The sequence below is a fragment of the Anguilla rostrata genome, chromosome 14 (genome assembly GCF_018555375.3).
Source record: "Anguilla rostrata isolate EN2019 chromosome 14, ASM1855537v3, whole genome shotgun sequence".
Taxonomy (NCBI): Eukaryota; Metazoa; Chordata; class Actinopteri; order Anguilliformes; family Anguillidae; genus Anguilla; species Anguilla rostrata.
The window spans coordinates 20,025,621-20,046,647 of NC_057946.1; the positions used below are offsets into that span (position 1 = coordinate 20,025,621).

General features: G+C 41.5%; 1 protein-coding gene and 1 long non-coding RNA gene across 4 annotated transcripts; one reads left to right on the plus strand and one right to left on the minus strand.

The window, feature by feature from the left end:
* The first annotated feature begins 2,841 nt into the window (after positions 1–2,841).
* On the plus strand, positions 2,842–4,596 carry LOC135239551 (uncharacterized). Its single transcript, XR_010325408.1, has 2 exons — positions 2,842–2,988; positions 4,125–4,596. It is a non-coding gene; the product is annotated as an uncharacterized LOC135239551 (long non-coding RNA).
* Positions 4,597–4,761: 165 nt separating this feature from the next.
* Positions 4,762–18,440, minus strand: alpk2 (alpha-kinase 2). 3 transcript variants are annotated; one of them, XM_064308282.1, is made up of 11 exons: positions 17,992–18,440; positions 14,094–15,390; positions 11,398–13,108; positions 11,113–11,251; positions 10,352–10,479; positions 10,233–10,271; positions 8,070–8,362; positions 7,248–7,336; positions 6,937–7,154; positions 6,568–6,616; positions 4,762–6,465 (listed from the first exon to the last, which is right to left on the minus strand). In XM_064308282.1, exons 2-11 carry the CDS (start codon positions 15,246–15,248, stop codon positions 6,255–6,257), a joined length of 4,032 nt encoding a protein of 1,343 aa, XP_064164352.1. In that variant the 5' UTR covers positions 15,249–15,390; positions 17,992–18,440; the 3' UTR covers positions 4,762–6,254. The 3 variants fall into 3 exon arrangements, with proteins under 3 accessions (XP_064164352.1, XP_064164351.1, XP_064164350.1); XM_064308281.1 differs by having other exon boundaries at positions 11,113–11,260; positions 11,410–13,108; positions 14,043–15,390; XM_064308280.1 differs by having other exon boundaries at positions 14,043–15,390.
* Between the last annotated feature and the right edge of the window lie 2,587 nt (positions 18,441–21,027).

Genomic DNA, 21,027 nt, shown 5'->3' on the forward strand with positions numbered 1-21,027 from the left:
CAAACTTTATATTTCAGCTTTCTCAAAAATTGCCTTCTGGTCATTTTAGCTACAGAGGATTCAGCTACAGTGGATCCTGACTTCAAGGTTTTTTTGGCATTGGTGCCAACTTGTTAAAGAAGTGGGTAGATAATGTGCCTAGAAAAATGAGAAACCTCTTTCATTTATGATATAAAAGGTGTACTGAATAATATAATATAAATATTGTTTTACAGAAGCAATATAACCATATTTATTATGTGTAAATATGCATATCAAGATCCATTTACAAAATATACAATGACAGGGTGTATTTTTGCTGCTGCCATTTTAGGGGCTTTGAAATACAGATATTTTAACAGTGTGTGGTAAGTATTATTTTTGCACTTTCTAATTATTGTGTCCCAATTTATTGTGCCATTTAGTTGGCAAATATGATACATATTACATGGATGTGTGTTGTTCCCATTGATACTTTTGGTTTCAGGATAGAATAGGATACATTCTGGCATGTGTCCTCCAGAATTTATTGAATATCTAAATGTGCGCCCGCTTGTTGCCATTAAAACAAAGTCAGACAGGGCAATGGAAATGATTGTCAAGCAAATAATATCACTTAAAATCTACATTTTCCAAGGTTTCTTGTTGGAATGAAACTGCAATTTGTACATGAAAAGGTCCAAAAGCAGAGAGCAAAATTATTACATTTAGACCCGGATAAGCAAACAGCCTGCTATCAAAAACAATATCCAAAGTCTGATTTCTTCTGGATGAAGGGGAATTTCTTCATTTACCCCTCTTCACAAAGAGACAAATGAAGTCCCATGTTTCTCTTGCGTCCACTGGTAGAGCAGACACAAGTACTGATAAAGGTTTGTGGTTATGATTGTGGTTTATGGGATATACTATGTTAAGTGTCAGTGTTATTTTTTTTTTTTACCCCTCTGGAAACATTTAAATCCGTTGTGATCTCATTTCCTCGCTGGGACTGAGGGTTTCCTCCACAGTCTCAATCCATGTGTCCCTTGAAATGGTGGAAACGTTTTGCACGTGTGCGGTGAAAGGAACCCAGTTCATTCACACAGGCAATCTGAGAGTTATCAGTTCCAAGGACGAGCAAATAAAAGCACCCTGCTGTCCCGGGACACTTTATCAAATTCACCCCTTCCAATCACAAATAAGCAGAGAGCCAAAATCTCTCTGTCTCTCGTACAGACTGCTAGAAAAGAATCTTACACAATTACTTTGATTCTGATTACAGCATTTATTGTGGTCCTAGCAATAGTGGTCATGGCACACCCAGATAATTGAATGCTATTTTGCATATTCCTTAATAATAGGTCTTTCACATAAAATCAGCCTGCTATGAGAAGAAACATTCAATACAAAGCGTTCAATTAGAAAAGCAATATATACTGGTCATTGAGGATACTACCTGGTATATTATTTATTAATCTGTTTATTTATTTTGGATTGAAATGATTGGCGGAACCACAAAGCATGTGGAATTGACCCTTTGAAGCAGCGTCTGTGACATTCAAAACCATCATGCCCCCAAGGTAAATGAAGGCAAGGAACCCACAACTTTGACCTCAGCAAACCTGTAATGATTTTTGCAATGAAAGATCATCTTATTTGTCAAGTTTAGGCAATGATGAAACAGACAACTACATACTTAATCCTGAAGATCAAAAATATCCATCTGAGCCAACCATTCTACAAGGAAATTGTAGTCCAAAACATTTTTTTAACCATGTATCTAATATGAGTTTTCTTTTAAGAATCTTTTTTTTCAATTTCCTTAGATTATGAGATTGTCTGAAATCAAATGATATGGTAAAATTCATCACCAGAAGACATAAAACAGCTAACCCGATTAAATACAATATTTCCCATATCCAGATGATGCAACATGGTCCTTCAACTTTCAAGGGCATGTTTACATTACATTACACACAAATAGAGCTCAGAATCAGTACAAATATGAAGCCAGTACGGGGAAATGCGCTTTAAGTGAATGGAAACTACGTCAGAGTTGTGAATGGGCCATAAATACTGTATAATATCTTATTTAAATACTGCCTTTTATTAACATCATTGGTTCGGGGAATGGTGCTTTTGTTACCATGTTTTTGTGTGCGTCTGTGTTAAAAAAGAAATTTTCTGGAAACATGCAATTAAACACTCAAGATCCCTAGTAAGTGATTATAAATTTCACCAGGCATAGGGTTGTGCACATACACACGTGGCTCAAATGTTTCAAGAGTCAATATAGTTCTTTGGGTCACAAATATTGAATTACCAAGGGTGTGGTAAAATGATCTGAATGTACGACACTCATGTATTTCTCAGAAAATCCTTAAAATTACGAATACTTTTCGACCTTTGTTCCCGGTTATCCTCCTCACATTCCATATCACTCAGTTACTGATGATATCATTTGTTTTTAAACATTTCTCACCACTGACAGTGTCTTTTAAATTATATATATATATGTATAGAGATAGAGAGAGAGAGAAAGAGAGAGAGTAAGGAGTAAGGATTAACTTGTCGGATCCAAACTGCTTGAAAGTAGGCTGTAAACTTTGGTACCTTTCTTACTCTGGTTACTCTGGTTCTTACTCTGGTTATAATGCTTGCGTGTTCACCACAAATTCCTGAAAACGTGTAGTCGTGTGTTTCTGTGCGCATGTATGTTGTGTGTGAGCGAATTGAAAGATACTGAGTGTGAAAGAATGGTGTATTTTTGCCATGCCGGTGCTGTGTGTTGATGGCCCCTCCTCATCAGGATCGATCGATAGCTTCTGGGAGCTTATCACCAGAGGAATTAAGTGTTTGCCTTATCCCCCAGAGCTACATAAATGGAAGGGAAGAGAAAGTAGCCCAGACCGTGGCTGTCCAATGCCCTGTGTGAACTCTTGAATACAAACTGGACTTGCTTCTCCCTACTTGGGTGGCTACACTGACAGAGAGACATTATGGCGGACATTAGTCTGCCGACCCATTAAGGTGAGTTACTACTTTCTCTATTGCTGTGATCTGCAGTCAAAATTTAAATTTGACACCAAATGGAAGGATATGCGTATATAACATCTCAGCTTAATACCTTGCTTTTAATACGGGTTACCTCATCCGATATTGAGATACCCCAGTTATAACGTGCTCACTATTACAATATAGAAGTGTAACAGGAAACACATTAAACATGACTAAAAGTTAATAGTATTTAAGTTAAATGATTGCATGCTCAGGTTTTACAGTGTACAGTATATCTGATTCTGTGGGTATCTATCACATCCACAGAGTTGTGCTGGGAAATTATTTCACTTCGTAGGAAGGTTTTCAGATCATAGAGGTGTGTTAGATCTGCGTTCACAATCATTCAGTATCAGCTGCAGGTGAGACAAAGTGGCCCAACAGCTGCACTTTTCCCCATGTCTGCCCCAAACTGAAGTCAACCGCACAGTTCTAGACACGAGTTTAAATGGCCTGTAATCTCACCAGGGCCAGATAACCCCACTATGCGAAGTAGTGTGGCCATGCTGCTTGAACCACAGTGAGAAAGAGCAGGTGTTATCCAGCGGGCGTTGCATTCGTTTTGTGACCCATGTGGATGTTTAAGACTAAAGGACTAGATTTGAATGTGTTGCTTAAGAATGACAGATTATCTTGTTGCATTGCTTATTTTCCCAGAACATCCCAGAAAAGTTTGCTTTCCTATACCACGCTTAACTGAAATGTTCACATTGTCCTTTATGCTAATATACTGTAGGTCTGTGATAGAATCCGCAGTTTGTTGTTTTTCCAAAGTAAAATAGTAACGTAGTCCAGCTTAAGTTTACTAACCCGGACAAACCTGAAGATACTAATAGACTAAGGTATTAGTGGCAGTAAAATATCTTTAAATGAAAAGAATGATACAACTCCATAAAGAGAGTTTGCAGGCAAACAATTGAGCCCATTTCACTGGAAGATATAGAAAATGGGGTTGTCTAGATTGAATACAATCTGTTTTCAGTACTTCAAATGGGTACTGAATGTGCTTCTAGAGCCAAACACTGTTCTGTTAGTGTGCCAGTGACTGTCTAATCTCTCTGCCTCTCTCTCCCTCTCCTCTCCTCTCTCCCCTTCCCCTCTCACTGTAGCCCTTGTGTTCTTATCCTCCAGAGCTGTGGAGTGTGACAATGGTGTTTGTGTCCACTGTTATCAAACGCCATTATCACACTAAATAGCTATGGTGAGAAGCTTCCCCTCACCCAGGGACCCCATGTCGTGGGAAGATGATACACCAAATGGAGCCATGCAGTTCACCCTAATTGCTCTTATCTGGACGGTTACAACACATGGCTCCTTCTCTAGCCCCTGTCTATATGTTCTAAAACTCTGATTGCAGGTTACCACCAGACAGGAATATACAGAGATATGTAAAGGGTTTTGCAGAGGAAACCATTTAATTTTGCGAACATGTTATCTCTGTTTTTTTCTTTTGCAGGAAAGTGATCACATAATAACAGAACATTAATGACACATTTACCACAGGGCATGTGAGGTGAATGTGTGTGACAGGTGTGTACCGATAGGCACCTGTGGATTTTAATAAAAATGTGTTCCTCCGTTCCCCAGTGCCAAGTGAACTGCACAGTGTCGCACATGCTGACCTGCAATCATGCAAGTCACCAGTGAACAGAGCCGTGGGTGGCGGGCTCACATTTCAAGACCTGACAGCGTAAAGGTCAAAGGTCACTCTTGGTTTATGTGCCACATATCAATAAAGCACCATGAAACAATAAAAATATTCTTTTTATTCTCACAGTATCATTCCACTAAGAAGTGACATATTGATTTCAGTACAATTTTCAACATTCACAAAATTAAAGAAAAGAATGGTTCACAGATTCAAACTATATGGTAGAATACGTCCATACTATGTAACACAAGTGTAGCTCATATAAAGTTATATCCACACTCCTCTTCACCCTTGGCCACTCCAGCCAAGACATGTAAACCAGCACCAAGAGAGGTTATGATGCATTGGGCAGCCGTATCAGTTACCATATCCATTACAGGCAGCACATGAGTTCAAAACCTTCTCCAGAATGCCTAAAGGATATAATGGCCAGAACATAAAAGGATATAAAAACACATTATCTACCCCTGCACAGGGATGGAATAACATTAGGGCCAGGCTAAATTTATGGGGAGTTAAAAGGTATAAATAGTTTGGCGAGATTTCAAATGTGTCAAAAGTTCCCTGGAAACTGCAACGACTGCAGGCTGGGAATTACTTGCGTGGCTGAGAGACAGCTGGTTCGATAGTCAACCGGTCAAAATGTTCCAGGGGTTGACCTGTCCGTCAGTGAGACTGTGCTTACAAAAACAAAACCTCTCTTCTGAGAAATACTGTACGATGGTTTTCGTGTGGACACTGTCACCACATTTCAACACTGGCTACTGGAAGCTATCTCTTGACTATGAGGTAGGGGAGTGGGGAGATGGGGGGTGGGGGTGGGGGTTGGGTTTATTTATAAAATCAGTTTCCACATCATTTGGAAAAGGAACCCCAGAGCTGAAAGGAAACATGAAAAAAGGAAGTGAACTCAAGCACTGATTCAGTCTACATACTGTACCAAGGTTAGCGCTTCATTTCTCATCATGAACAGAGTTAAAATAACAGAGTATATACATCCAGATTTTCATTTTGAGACTGATCTATAGTAATAACATCTAGCTGCCCTTAAAGTAAACAGAAAGGAAAACATTTATGACACTTACTTACATACTTATTTTATGAAATATCTTTATTTCATAGCTTATGTTTGTTAAAAGTAATAATTTGTATGTGATATATCTAAATGACTATTAAATTAAATTTATTTTCCAAATTAATTTGGAAAAAAAATACAATTTCAAAAATTCATTTCAAATATATAATCTTCATGTATATGGATACTGCTTGTGTAATGTAGTGTGACATTATGCCTTACATACTATAAATATGACACATTTTTTACTTTATATAATATATATTTTCTATATATATTTGCCACTATTTGAAAAATTAATTTTAGAGAAACAGCAATGTCATCTAAGTAATAACATTATTCATCAAATCTGACCAGACCTTAATAACTGAAAGTCAGGAGAGCATTCTGTACCCTAAATGAGTAAATGATTATAATGTCCAGTACAATAACACTTCCTTCTGTTGTCCCCAAAAAAGAAGTTTCTGAATATTCATGGCAGGTAATGCCCCAATGTTTGAGGCCACCACTGTTTCAGGATTTGCTCTTCAGATGGACGACAAATGTCTTCTTCTTTTGCTGAGGCTGTGGCTTTGGATTTGGGGCAGTCTGTGTCCTTTTGGGCTTTGACTGGCTAGGTTGGAGGGGCTTGAGACCAAGTAACTCACAGAACTTGTTGCACTGATGAAGGACTTTGAATTGGTCGATGAAAGAGGTAGCGCAGTTACCCCTAAACCCCTTGTATCTGAAAACAGAAAATCAGCGGAAAAGGTTAACGCATCTGTTACCTCAGGCCAGAGAGTAGTATGATTTAGCCACTTCAGTAATTCCCCTGCCATAAGCTTACCCTTTTTTATGGGTTGCAATACCAACATCGGTTAACTTCAACCCCACTCCTATAATGAACAGCAAGCAAAAACCTTTTTTAAAATATGAACATATTAAGACATGTTAAACAAAACAAAAAAATTAAGCAATTTTAATAGTCAAATTAAATGAAAAGTAACAGAGAAATTGTTCCTTTTTATCTTCACAAAACCATTTTGGAGGTTTATAGTTTGTGAAATCGCTTACAAAAGAAGGTGACAGCACACAGCTTTCTTCACATTGCCATCATTATAGCTCACTCTTGAGTAGCTACACATTAGAGCCAGCCAACCATAACTCATTTCACATTTCAGGATTCAGCCTCCATTTGACAGGCTGTGTACTTTACCTTGCATGTCAGTGACCAGCAGGTTGCCCTCAGTCTTGTTGTAGACCCAGTGCTGGAAGGCACAGCACTTCTGGCCTGGCTCAGAATCCCGCCTCTTCAGGTTGATCTCCTTCCCGTCTTTCACAGAGTACTTCACAAAATCGCCAATCAGCTCCTCCTCTAGCGTGGCATACGGGATGTCACTGGAGGGCCGGTGGACCAGGAGAATGGGGATGATTCTGGCGCACAGATACACAGAAGGTTAGGACATTCCCCTTGCCCCCTAGATGCTAATGTTGAATGCTAATGACGCAGTGTCCTTTCAAACTCACTCTGGAACCTCTCCAAACTCCTCTGCAGACTTGGCCACTGTTGTATAGGCTTTAATGTATTCTCTGGCCGTGTTCTGCACGGAACACTCCTAGAGCACAGTGCAAGATAAAACCAAAATGAACATTTTGGAACAAATAGGTAAACTTTTATTCAAGCAACACAACTCAGTACTGCTGTGCCAAAAAATTGTGCTTAGCTTAACCGATGGCAGGTGACTGTACAAGATAATTCAGCTCAAGCATCTTTCTGTAAGACACTGCTTGCTTAATAAAAACATTCCCCCCCTCTTTCACCTCATCTTGGAAGAACCACTTGTTCTCGACTTTGTGCCAACTGTGACAGTGCAATGAGCACTGCTGCTCCATGACCACCTCCAATGCACTTGTGACTAATTTACACTCGATATTACACATAGTACATACTGTACAGTATTACTTTCTGTATGGTGTCCACGTGGGTTTCCTCTTGGTACTCTGGTTTTCTCGCACAGTCCAAAGCCATGCAGGCTAGGCTTATTGGAGGCTCTAAATTGCCCCTAGATATGAGTGTGTGAGTGAATGGTATGTGTGCCTGGTGATCAACTGACGACCTGTCCAGGGTGTATTACTGCCTCATGCCCAATACATGCTGGGTGATCCACTACCCCCCATGATCGTGTCCAGGATTAGTGAGTTAGATAATGTATGGATGGATGGATGGAAAATACAGCAGTAATTGGAGGAACCCAGCTGAACTCAAGTCGACCCTACTTCTAGTTTTACTTTGAGGTATTAGGACTCAACAACTTGTCCCGTGACTTTGCCCCTACAGATTGTACCCACCTCCACAGCCAGGCTGTAGTTCTTGTGGATGAGCTCTTCATTGTTTCTGGTCCCTTGGCTGATGACATTGTGCACTTTGAGCACACAGGAGAGCCCAGGACTGAAAACAGGCAGCATGCTGTCCAGAAGCTTGGTCCGGAAGGCCCGGCGGTGCATGCCCTCGCCAAAGTGGACCTGCTCGGTCAAAATGCTGGCTGGCTGGTTCTCCCCGAAGTACTGCTCACTGAGGAAGTCCTCTTTGAACAGAAGCGGGGTACACTTCACATCCTCTTCCACCCCCTCAACCACCTCCGCTGTGAGAGAAAGAAACACCCAAGCTGTGAGTAACAACTGATGTCAGCCCTGAATCATTACAAAAAACTTGGTGCAAGTGTCAGATTTTAACACTGAATACGTTTAAAAGAGCAGTTTAAAATTTATTTGGTCACTTTTCATTTGTTCTTTTTTTAGTTTTGTCTTCTGTTCTCTTTCCTGTTTTTTATTTCATCATGTGGTGTGGGGATGGCGGGTTTAAGCAGCCACACCTGCCCTGGGTCAAGCTAATTAGACCTGGCCAATTGGATGATTGGTTAAGAATGAGAGAATTGGCCAGGCTAATTGGACCCAGGAACAGGAGTGGCTGCACCTGTGCGTAGGGAGGTAATCAGTGCGCACAGGTTAAATCTGCCATCCCCACCCACACAGGGGAGCCTCTCTGTCATGACAGTGTGTTAACATCTGCTCCTCGGCTATAACATCTTGCCGACCCTTGCAAATAAACGTGGACTGTTTTAACATCTTCTCCCTGTGTCTCTGTGCTGGAGGGCCCCAAAGAAAGCCACTTCGGTGGCCTGTGGCAGGCGTGTTTGCCACAGTGGCGCCCAACGTGGGGCTTCTCCGGCACAAGAAAGAGGCACAGGAGGGCCAGCCAGGAAGCACACTGGAGGAGGGACAGCGGAGGTGTTCCTGACAGGGCTTCGGGTGGATCCTCCAGGCCAAAAACGGGGAGCGGGAGATGACCACGGAGGGAAAGGAAGCGATCCTCAGCTGGGACGCTGGGGAGCTGGACCTGGCCGTGAAGGCAGGTCAGCTACGGGCGGTGCACGAGAGGTGGTCGCGCCGTGAGCTGGACTTGGCCGGGAAGGCGGGTCAGCTACGGGCGGCGCACAAGCAGTGGCCGCGCCGTATTGCTTCCTTTCTTGTCTTGTTGGTTGTTTTAGTTCATTGTTTTGGCCTGGTTGGGTTGCCCGGAGCCCGTGAAGGGGAAAGCCTGCACCAGCCTTCCAGCAGAGCCGACTGGCGGCCACCACACCTGCAAGGGTTCCTGGTCCCCAGCGCCACAAGGAAGCCAGCCCACCAGCCCAGCCAGCCCATCAGCCCAGCCACCCCGCCACAGCCCCTGGAACAGCCCAAGCCGGTGACATCCCCACCAACCAGCTGAGCAGCCCAGGAATCCCCGCGCTCCGAGAGGGAGGAGGGGGGAGGGCTGCCTCATCATCCGGGGGAGGGTCACGGCTGTGTACTGGACTGTTCCGGGGCCCTTAAAGTGTTAAGGGCGCTTGGATTTTTTTTTTTTTTGTGTTTTTGGTTTTTTTTGTTGCTTGGTTGGAGTGCTGGGGGGGGAGTAGGCTTCGGCCAGGGATTCTCCCTGGCCTCAGTTTGGCGTTGGGGGTATGTGGTGTGGGGATGGCGGGTTTAAGCAGCCACACCTGCCCTGGGTCAAGCTAATTAGACCTGGCCAATTGGATGATTGGTTAAGAATGAGAGAATTGGCCAGGCTAATTGGACCCAGGAACAGGAGTGGCTGCACCTGTGCGTAGGGAGGTAATCAGTGCGCACAGGTTAAATCTGCCATCCCCACCCACACAGGGGAGCCTCTCTGTCATGACAGTGTGTTAACATCTGCTCCTCGGCTATAACATCTTGCCGACCCTTGCAAATAAACGTGGACTGTTTTAACATCTTCTCCCTGTGTCTCTGTGCTGGAGGGCCCCAAAGAAAGCCACTTCGGTGGCCTGTGGCAGGCGTGTTTGCCACACATCATAATGCTTCTTTAATATAAATGACAAATTACTGAATTATTGAAACATAGTTCTCAAAACATTGACCATATTTCAGACCCAGTATCATAGAAAAACAAATAAATAACATAGCAAAACCTCACAAGGAGGGGCCTCAGCTCACCTGCATGGTGGTCTTGAGATGGGAGGAGTTCACTCAGTACTGAAGAAACAAAGGTGACATTGTTTAGTGTTAACTGCTCATGAAGTATTGAGTTAAATAATTCACTCACAAAGCCTTACCATCAGACGTTAGGTAAAACTCAGAGCTCAGGGTTCCGAGAGGGCAACTTAGACAGCACTGGTAACGTCCAAGGTCTTTACTTGAGGGTATGGAGATTGTGAAGGAAAGTAGACTTTCATCACATGCACTGTAAAGAGCAAGAACCATCTTAAATAGAGTTTTTATTAAAATCCACAGGTGCCTATCGGTACACACCTGTCACACACATTCACCTCACATGCCCTGTGGTAAATGGAGTGCTTCTTTTTTTTTTTTGGTCATCAGTCATTAATGTTCTGTTATTATGTGATCACTTACCTGCAAAGGAAAAAAATAGAGATAACATGTTCGCAAAATTAAAGTACCTAAATAGAGAACATTTGTACATGTGCACTGCATTACTGCAAAATTAATCTTATACTGGTTTTGTGATTTTACTATTATGGAGAGAACCTGCTTTAGAGTAATAGTTACAGTACATGTATGTGATTGTATTGGTCATTGATCCGACAGTCTTCCTAAAAATGTAATATTTTTTTATGTAACAGAAAATCAATAGCAGGTCTGAATCATGGTTATATAAAAATCTAATACTGCCCCCACTCTGGCTGAATCACCACCACACTGCTGTCATGTCTACAGTCTGCCAAGATTCAGGCCTAGCAAGACTTAACAATTAGCTCCTCCAAGTGGTGGCAAAGTGTCTTTTTTCTCCCACAAATGTAACAAATAATGGTGGCATCTTTACAAAGGCGATATGCAGGTAGAAACAAATGCATACCTCCTCTTAACTTGTTCCAAAATGACTCCTTCTTTTGTCCACACCACAGAGCTCTCCACTGAGAGAGCACTGAACTGGCACCGAAGGCCGATGCTCCCAGGGTCGTCAGAAAGCTTCTCTGCTCTAATGTTTTGTAGCACTTTTGGGGCTAAATAGAACACAAGCAAACACAGGTGGTTGTGCTTTCTTTCCCTGGGAGTCACATGTATAAGGCAATAAAAAAAACATGGCATCAATTGTTACCAGAGCTAAAGACATCAAGTAATGGCCATATGAAACATTCACATATCCTGTTACCTTCGTGTGTTTGAGGCTTCTGCTTGACCACTTCACTGTAAGCTTTCCTTTGTCCTGCTGCCGCAGCCACAGCCTGTTCCTCCTTCTTCACGAGGACAGAAGATTTCTGAGGCTTTGATTCGGCAGGTCGCTTCCCATCCTTGTTCTCAAATAAATGTCTACACTTCAAAATACGTTGACCTCGCTGCTTAGCAAGGCCGGCTGACTGGCTTTCTACTGTGTCTGTGGCCGTCACTGGACTGTCAAATACGGTCCCTTTTCCCTTGACTTTAGCTGTCACATTTTTTACTTCTGATTGTTTCTGTATTAGTAAACAGTTTGTTTGGGAGGTAAGAGCTGACAGTTTATCACTTCCCCCGGCCTGCCCTGTTAGACTTGCATCAAAAGTGTCAGTTTTGCCCTTGGTAGTTTTTGGTCGGGCACCGCTTTCAACTTCTATCGAAGTCTCAGCCTCGGCTTTTCCAGATGAATGCTGGGACTGTTTTTTCTTCTTTTTACCACGGGATTTGGGGCACTTTTCTATCATCTCCTTTGTCTCCACATCTGTCACAGACAGAGCTTTACATCCCAAGTTAGCTGTCGGTGACTCACTAGTGACAAGTGACTCAGGAATTGGAGTTTCTTGTTTTTTTGTTGCTTGAGCAGTTGCCTGTTTGGATTTCTCCCGGTGGCCGGCCGGTTTCTCTTTGCTCTTGTGGCCTGTTGATGTTTTACTCCCTGAAGATGTCCTTGAGGTTTTGTGGGGCATTTTCGGTCCCTTTTCTTCACCTTCACAAACACACCGAGTCTTGTTTGTTTTCATGTATTCTAAAGCGGATGTATAATCAGTCCTGTTTCCATTCTCCGAACCAGGCCATGTTGCATAGCATACAGGATCATTCAGGTCTAGAGTGATGTATGCTGTTTTGTTTTCCTCGCAGACAAGAAATGCATCACCAGTGAGCATGAGCAATTTTGAAAATTCCTTGCTGAAGTTACTACTGACGACTGTGCCAGAGGTTTTATAGGTCCTTTCGTCCACGGACAAATGTTGCTGTGTGTCTCCAGGAGATGAAGGCTTGAGAAGATCTTCGTCAAGACTTTGAGCACAACAAAATGCTAACTTTTCATCGTGGTCATCTTGGCCTGATGGGAAATCAGGGCATGCTGTCTTCCCTGTGCCAGAATCTAACAGTTCTGTTTGATTACGTGAAGAAAATGCCCCTGATGTGTCAAAAGTCCAGTTCCTATCAGTCTCTGAAAACTTGGCTTGCTGCTGGTCCCCTTTCAAAGTGGCATACGTATCTGTATTAAGGTGAATATTCCTTCGACAAATTGGTGCTAGCGGCATAATAAAATTGAGCCTCTCGTTCCTGTCCCCCTGGAGATTGCCATGGAGAGGCTTGTCCTTGTGTCGCCCTGCTGAGCCTGTCTCTCCAGCCAGTGTGTAGTCTTGTGTTTGAGGGCTTTTTTGAACCGGGGCGCATGCAAGTCCCTGGAAGATCTCAGCTGCTCCCTGAAGAACTGTGTCAGGGCTCAGACCTTCGGTAGAGTGACCCTGCTCTTCTCCACGCATGGGCTTCACAGCACATGGTTCACTGGAGTAACCCGAGAATATCTGGGACTCATTGCTTCTGCTTCTTATCGCACCTTCCTTAACGTCCGCATAAAGTGGAAAGAGAGGGTCTTCTGTCACCTTCCAAAGTGCATCAGTCTCCAGCTGAGAAGAGAAATATTGAAAGGTTAATTTTAAGTTCCTCGGTGTACAACTGGTTCAGTTATTAGTCACAAGTGAGGCATTTTAGAGTCACCACAGACTAGAAAAATATTGAGAGATTAAAAAACGTGCAGTAAGAATTCTAGATTTGAGATGCAAAATGGAACACAGGTACAGTACAACTACCACCTTGTCTCACTTTTCACATTCCCGTCCTTTTACAGTATTTTAGTGTACATACCTCAGTCTACTTGGGATATATTCATAACCCATCATGCTTGTGTAGAGAAGCCCTCTGAATACTCAGACTGAGCAAGTGACTGTCACAATTATAGATGAAAGCTCCAGCTACGCCACTCAAGCACATTGTGGCTTAACCAATCATGACCAACCTCATAGGCTTCATCAGACTGTTTGTGGGACAAGGGCTGGGGTTAAGTTTTGTGGGTATCTTGTTACAGCACTCAGCTGTGCCCTTCCACCCTGCCCCCACCCCTTGGAATGCTTTCTATTATCATTCAGACCTTTCTATAATTAGTTGGCATTTCTGTTTATCTGTGGTTTTTCAAAACTACGCATTTCCGTTGCAGCAGTAGCTGTCACTCTTGATGTTATTGGCTCTGTGTGCAATCAAAGGAGTAGATAGCCCCACCCCCCTGGGGTCTTTGCCAGGTCCTGACAGCTAGATTGAAGACTTCTGAACACAGCTGCAGTTCAAATCCTCCTCACTGGTAAAAGAAGCTCTCACAGCCAAGATTAGGGTTAAGCATTCAATGGTGTTTCATAATGAGCCAGTATTCAGCTTCAGGAGACCCTGAAAACCTCAGTTTGTGTAACATAGCGTTTGTCTAATTCTCTATTTTCTTGCTAGATCAGCCCTAGGACTTATACTGTAAACAGATCACTGTATGCATGTGAACCAGTTTTATGATCTCACCTCAGGTGTCTGCAGTTCCTCTGAAGAATTTTGGCATTTGGATTTACTGACCTTCTCTTCCACAGGAACCTGTGAAGAAGTTCTTTTCTCACAGTAAATTTCCATGTCTTCCTCACCAACGGGCATTTTTTCCCACAAAGGAGCAATGTCTTCAGCACTAGCACAGAGCGCTGCAGTTGCAATGCATTCAGGGGAGGGCAACATGTCAGTTATGTCCGACTCACGGAGGTTTTGAGAAGCTATGTTACAGGGGAGGCTTGAGCATCTCGCTTCTTCTGAGGTCACATGAGAACTGTGCTCTTCAGTGAGTGGCGTCTCTCTGTCTCCCTTATCTCCACAGTGTGGCGAATGCCCGTCTGAATCCCCAGCCTGGATTTTGAGCAAGGTCTGGACTTTCTCCACCCCCCTCTCTGCTGTCAGCTCACTGTCCTCTTTGCTGGCTGTGATCAAGCACATCTGCTCTACTGTTTTTGTGTCCTCCTGAGCCTGGTGTGGCTTCACTTCTTTGTCTTTGATAGCCATGACCTCCAGTGTCTGTATTACTATTGCTGGAGGCTCCTCCGGGCTGGAGAGGACAATGTGAACTATGTTGGAGCGTGTGCCTGACCAGCTGTCCATGGATGGCCATGTTTTAACAGGTGGCATCCTGAACCATGAGTCATCAACTGGTGAGCCAATGGCGGCCACCATCTCCAATGGGTAACCGGACACCTCTCTGCCTTCTTTGTGGCCACTGCCAAAGACTGTGACGTCAGAGTACCTGCTCTGCTTGCCTAAAATAGCATGTTCTTCCTCACCTGTGGGCACCTGGTCTTCATGTAGCCACAACTCATCAGATGCATAACAACCAGTTTCTGTTTTTGGCTGTGTTAAACAAATGTCTTGGGTCCCAGTGCAGCTACTGTTTAAATCTGTCGGAACAACAGGTGCACTAAGCCCTGGCAGCGACTGTGCCACGTCACCTTTACTGTTAATCTTGTGTGCTTCTGAGTCACTCTCATTTACGCTCTTCTCTGTCAGACAGTTTGTAAAGGGCAAAAGGCTTTCGGCTGAACTGCAAGAGCTATATGCTCTGCTGTCATCACGCAGGTTGCAGTCATCCTCGCTCTGCTCCTTGCTTGGTGGTTCATGCCAAGGTAGATCAGCTGTTGCATCTGCCATCAGCAGGTTATTTGGGACATTGGGGTCCTCCTGATTCGCTGTCATTTCCCCTCTTGCACTTGTCTCGGTATGCAGTTGATCAGGTTGTGAGTGGTGATGAGTACCCAGGAGACTCAAAAGCAGGGCATGCCCTAATTGCTTCTGGATGACTGATCTCTTGTGTACTCCAGCATCTTTTATGGTTCACCTATGGATAACACAAGCATTCAAAAATATTACATTTTAATTTCATTATAAATCTTGCTAATTATGTTATCTACACAATGATTTATATATCAAGGAACCTTTATAAATTCAAGGTATTTAAGGTATTAGCTAATACCTGTCCCTTTGAATACAATTAGAATGAGAGCAGTAGAATTTATATTATATTCAACATTTTACAAATAATATTTGTAAATAATTTCAGTGAAGACTTTCCTTTAGTAATTTTAATTATCATTTCCAACTAACAAAATAAAGCAGATACATAATGTAAATTATGTATATAATGTGACTATATCCTGTAAATATCTGTAGACATGAAAAGGACTTGTATATTATGAAACATTGGTTGGCTGTGGGAAGCTTTACTGAATCATGAATATTTTTTTTGCAAACAATTTAGCAATCTAACAAGTTCAATAATAATCAAAATCAACACACATATGCACACGCGCACACACACACACACTAATTAAGCTTATTGCCAGCTTAATTAAACAAAATCAGGCCAAGTAGATATTTATGCATTTATAAGGGGATGACTAATCCTTTTCTGTAATATTCATCACTGTTTCCTTTAATTATAGCTGATAAAGTGGTTATCGGAATCTCTAATACTTCAGTGCAGTGATTCATGATAATTGACTGATTGTGTTTGTCTTTTGTCAACATCAAAACGGAATGTGGAGCTGCCGTGTGGCTCCTCCTGGTGTGCCAGTAGTGTGTGGATGGACCCCATGGTCTGGGACCAGCATGCTATGGCCTGCAGTACCACAATTTGGCCCATAAAGGGAGGGACCTCAATTGGTGGGACATCTGTGTCTCCTTGCACACCATCAACTGCCTCTTGCCAATTGGACGCCCACAGCCTGCCTGCACAGGCTTTGCATGAAGTGACCACCTCCGACTCAATGTCTATGTGACCTTACCTAGATGAGAACTCCATCACATGCTCTGGAATAGATCATATGCTTGTCTGCTGCACTGATAAATTGCGAAGATGACCATGAACATACACAAATCTGGCTTTCTGAATTTGAAGAGCGACTTACACAACTTTTACATAGCATTTACATTGCATCCATTTATGCAGCTGGATATATACTGAAGCAATTCAGGTTAAGTACCTAGCTCAAGGGTATAACGGCAGTGTCCTACCCAGGAATCGAGCCTATGACCTTTCGGTTACAAGCCCAATTCCTCCCACTACGCTACGCTGCCGTCCCCGTACATAAGTACAATGATATTTGATTTTTTTACTTGAGGCACCCACATTTTTCTGTGGATTGCATGCCGATTTGGGACCCTAATTGCTCCAACGGTGAAAGACAATCATTGGCTCATGTTGGCTCCTATTGGCCTAGGACTACAGCTAAATATTGAACAGGTTTAGGTTTAGTTACTGGCTATTAATGGCTTTAAGCTGGCCTATATATACTATCTACACACTGTATTTCTGCGCAAAGTGAGAATAAGGGTTAGTACATTAAATCTGTCCATGAAGCTGCAAGGGAATCAAAAATCAAGCTAGTGTGATAAGTATTATTTTATCAAATATACCCTTTGAAAACCTTCAACTGAATTATTTACACTTTCAGCACAATTTATTTTAATTTGCTGAAATTATGCTTTGAGACTGACAGTGGAAAATCTTAAACAAATGTATACTATAATTTGTCTATGATTTCTTTGAAAACCCATGATTTTGAAAGGAATCACTGGTGATGATTTACAGTTGCAAATGAAAAAAAGCCTGCACTGATTTATATCCACAAATATTTTTTTTTAACCGTCCCTCAATTTGCGCAATATATTATTACACATGACATCAGCAAGCACAAGCTTATATACTGTATATTTTATTAACTTACAAATTTTGATAAAGTAGTCTATTTCAGTACATTTGATATCTAATTATTTGTCTTCCATGCTGTACAGGTTAGACCAAGTTCTGGAAAAGCTGTTTTAGATTCATAGCTACTTTATGAAAACAAAAACATAGATTTCCTGAGCTACAAACAGTTCCCATCTTTAAATGAATACATATTACCTGCTGGTTTTATTTTGTAATTAATTGTTTTTTTGTTGTTGTTGTCGCTGCTGTTTATCCAAGGTATTTGTTCTATCATGAAGACTGAATATATTTTGCTTCCCAAATATGCATAGTAAATTGAAACACAGTTAAATTAAGCTCAATTAACATAGCCTACTGATTAACTTGAACCCAAATTAAAATAAAAATTTAAATACATTTTTATAAAATTCGCTGTACAGTTAGAGGACATAAACACTACTGTAATTATAAACACAGACACATAAATTACAAAGTCAATCGGTCAGATGCATTGCAGAGGCAGGTGTAACTTAAAATAGTTTGTCCTTAGTAAAAGTCTTTGCAGCTCCAAATAAGAGGTGAAAAGCCCATAAAGCACGTCATCACAAACTAACACTCCAAGTATTTCAGTTTAGACCTCCCCGTGAGTACGAAACGAAATGTACCTCTGTCATTACTCACGGCTGAATTAAAATAGCGACTGAGTCAAGATACTTCCCCTGAGGGTCTTTCCAGAGAGTTTTTACGTACCTTTTTTCGATCCAAAGAGCTGATAATGATAACTGATGATGTAGGAGATAAGCATGTGTACAAGCAAAGCTGAGGAACTGGGTCTATATTTAACTTCAGTTTCCCCCCAAGTACAAAGTCAGTTACCTGATAGCATGAACATGTGCTGTTCCTGTACACTTAATACCACAGATCTATATTTACATGACCTACAGTACATGCTTACAAACATGCAACACGGTCATGTGTGGATTGATCAACAACAATAAATGAAGCGTGTTATCTAATCCTATAGAGCATCTTAGGGATAATTGATACATACTTTATGCCATTTGACCTAGCAGCAGTCATACTTAGTAGGATCATTCAAGTAGCCAAGACTGAAGTCTTTCATCTTTGTATCATAAGACAAGTCATTTTCTGAGTTTTTATGTGGATATTTGAATTATGTGATGTGAATTATATTTATCTCTTAATAACTTATATCAGTTATTCAATGAAAGAAATGGGTTACTCCAATATTCCCAGTTTTAGGGAAGAAAAAAAAAAAAACGTAAACAAATTAAATGTTTATTTAGCTTTGCTTGTTATTAACATTTTAGTTTTGCTGAATGGCAAGTTCTGAAATGAGAAAAACAAGGGAAATCCTTTTTGACAGACAAAACACCTGTTTGGCTGTGTTTAAAGAGCCAAGCACCAGTGTCTTTGGTCTAAAGCTCTTCAGCTCGTTAACACAATGTTCCTACTATCACTTCCTCTTGCCGGAAATGGAAAGGAACCCAAGCGTGTTTATTTATTACTGTTGTGTTTATCATACGTTTTTACAATAAGTCTCATGAAAATACTTTATTCTCACTTTATGGAAAGACAGCTACATTGTATATTCATGAGTAATTGTTGAATACAATGTTAAGTGTCTTAAAGGAGAAATTTCACCCCAAATGAATCAGAAAATCAGAGATTTGGGTTCTTAAATCTAGGACATGCATGTTTTATTATGGCAAATAACATGCAATTCAGTATCATTGTGGTCAATGAGATCTGATGATTCAATATATTTAAAATGTCTTACAATATCTAAATGTGGCAATAATAAGTATACGTCCCCATATGCTGTATTGTAAGGTATTTTTTCTGATCTTCAGAATATATTTTCTTTCAATATTTTGCAGTATATTCAATTTTTGTAAGGTTAGTGCTTGTAAAGCAAGTTTTACAAACTCCCAAACTATCAAGGTTACATTCGCAAGCCCAAAGCTTTCCCTGCTGTTAATAGATCAGTCTGGCTTCAAGCCAGGGAATTTTCAAGTACCCTATGCTGGAAGTTAGGTGTCTGTTGCTCTGAATCCCCCAACCCACACACCCCTCCATTCCACATCATGACTTTGCATCATAGCCCATGCCATCTCTGTGTCTTTGCAACACCTCAAGGTCAAGCACGGTGACGCTGATTACCGTTTCCCTCCTCACTTATCGTGTTTAGACCGGCTGCTCTCAGTGCTGTTTTTATGACCCGTTTAGCCTATTACAATTAACACTTCACACACATGCCTGAAATTCACTCTAGTTTCCTTGGAAAATGTAACGAGGTAAAGATGGAGCTTATATAGCTTATATATAACTTTATTGCAGCAATGGCTCTGTGTAACAATTTTGGTCACTTTCACGAGCAAATTCTTCATGACTCCTCATTGTTCAATTGTCACAGGAATACTAACAGGTGTATAGGTGACAATATTTAGTAGTGATAGTTCATTAATGAAGCCTATGTCTGATGAACAATTGACCAATTTCATTGGTCAACTGTGAGTGGTATTCAAGAAATGTATTTGTGCTTGTCCAGTAGGGGCAGACAAAATGATTTTATTGAGAGGAGGTTGTCACTTTTCTATTAAACCAAAAAACTCAATAGCTGTCCCCCTCAAAACTTATTGGACAGTGTTTAACCACATGTTCAAGTTTAGACAAGAACTTAAGTATAAACTCACTTGACAGATGTAGACTTAAGAGTACGGTATCTCTTAAAAGACCACAAAGGGTGGTTTTGAGGGAAAATAAAATCAAAGAATGTGTTTGTTAGGCCATGCCAAACGTTTTAAAATCTTCCCTGGCAGTGTCATACAGCTAAACACTCCCCTTGGGTCAAAGTAATAAATCATTCATTTCAAGATTTAGTTAAGTTCAATTAATGTACAATTAAGATTTTTGGAATCGGTAAATCACAGTAATTTTCCGATCGCCGAATGCTCCTCCCAGATATAATGTCGTTGAGTACGTGGAACTGCAGAAGGATCACTCCCAGGACTGGACTTCTTGGATCTTCAAGGATACGCAGTTGTAGGTGTCGGCTTTCTGGACGTGGTTATATAAAACCCTGCTTTGCCTTGGTATTCACCTCCAGGCCTGATCCCGCTTACTTGCTGAACGGGACGAGCGCTGGGTTTGCCCTTTGACTGGGAGGGTGCAGAGCCCAGTCTTGCTCAACCCCTCTGCTCCCACGTGCTCAAAATATCAAACTTTGTCATATGTATATATTCACTTAGGATATACACCAGATGCGTGCACAATCGAATGTTAATACATTTTATTTCAGGCACATTTCTTTCTTTTTGCACATTTTGATGTTGGTTCTGCTGCCCCCAGGTCCCTGTAGGCCCTTAGATGAAGGCCTCAGTTCTTAAGGCAACAGAGGGAATGCCAAAATATACATACAAGTTAAATGAGTACATCTATTTTCAGCTTTTCTAATGTCTATAATGCTCCTGACACACACACACACAGTGTGGTTTATTACTTGCATTTTCCTTCTTGGCTCATATCTTTATCAATTATCATGTGTGAATATTTTAAGAGGGTGCTGTGTGTGCATGTGAGTGTGTGTGTGTGTGTGGAGTATCAGGTCAATAATTTAAAAAATTCCTTGTGGTTCAGTGTAAGCAAACCGCACACCCACACAAATTTGCATTAAGATTGGTCCTCTGATTTTTGAGTGTGTGGTTTGCTTACTTTGAACCATTTTTGCATTCATTAATTCATAAATTTAAAAGCATCCGTAGA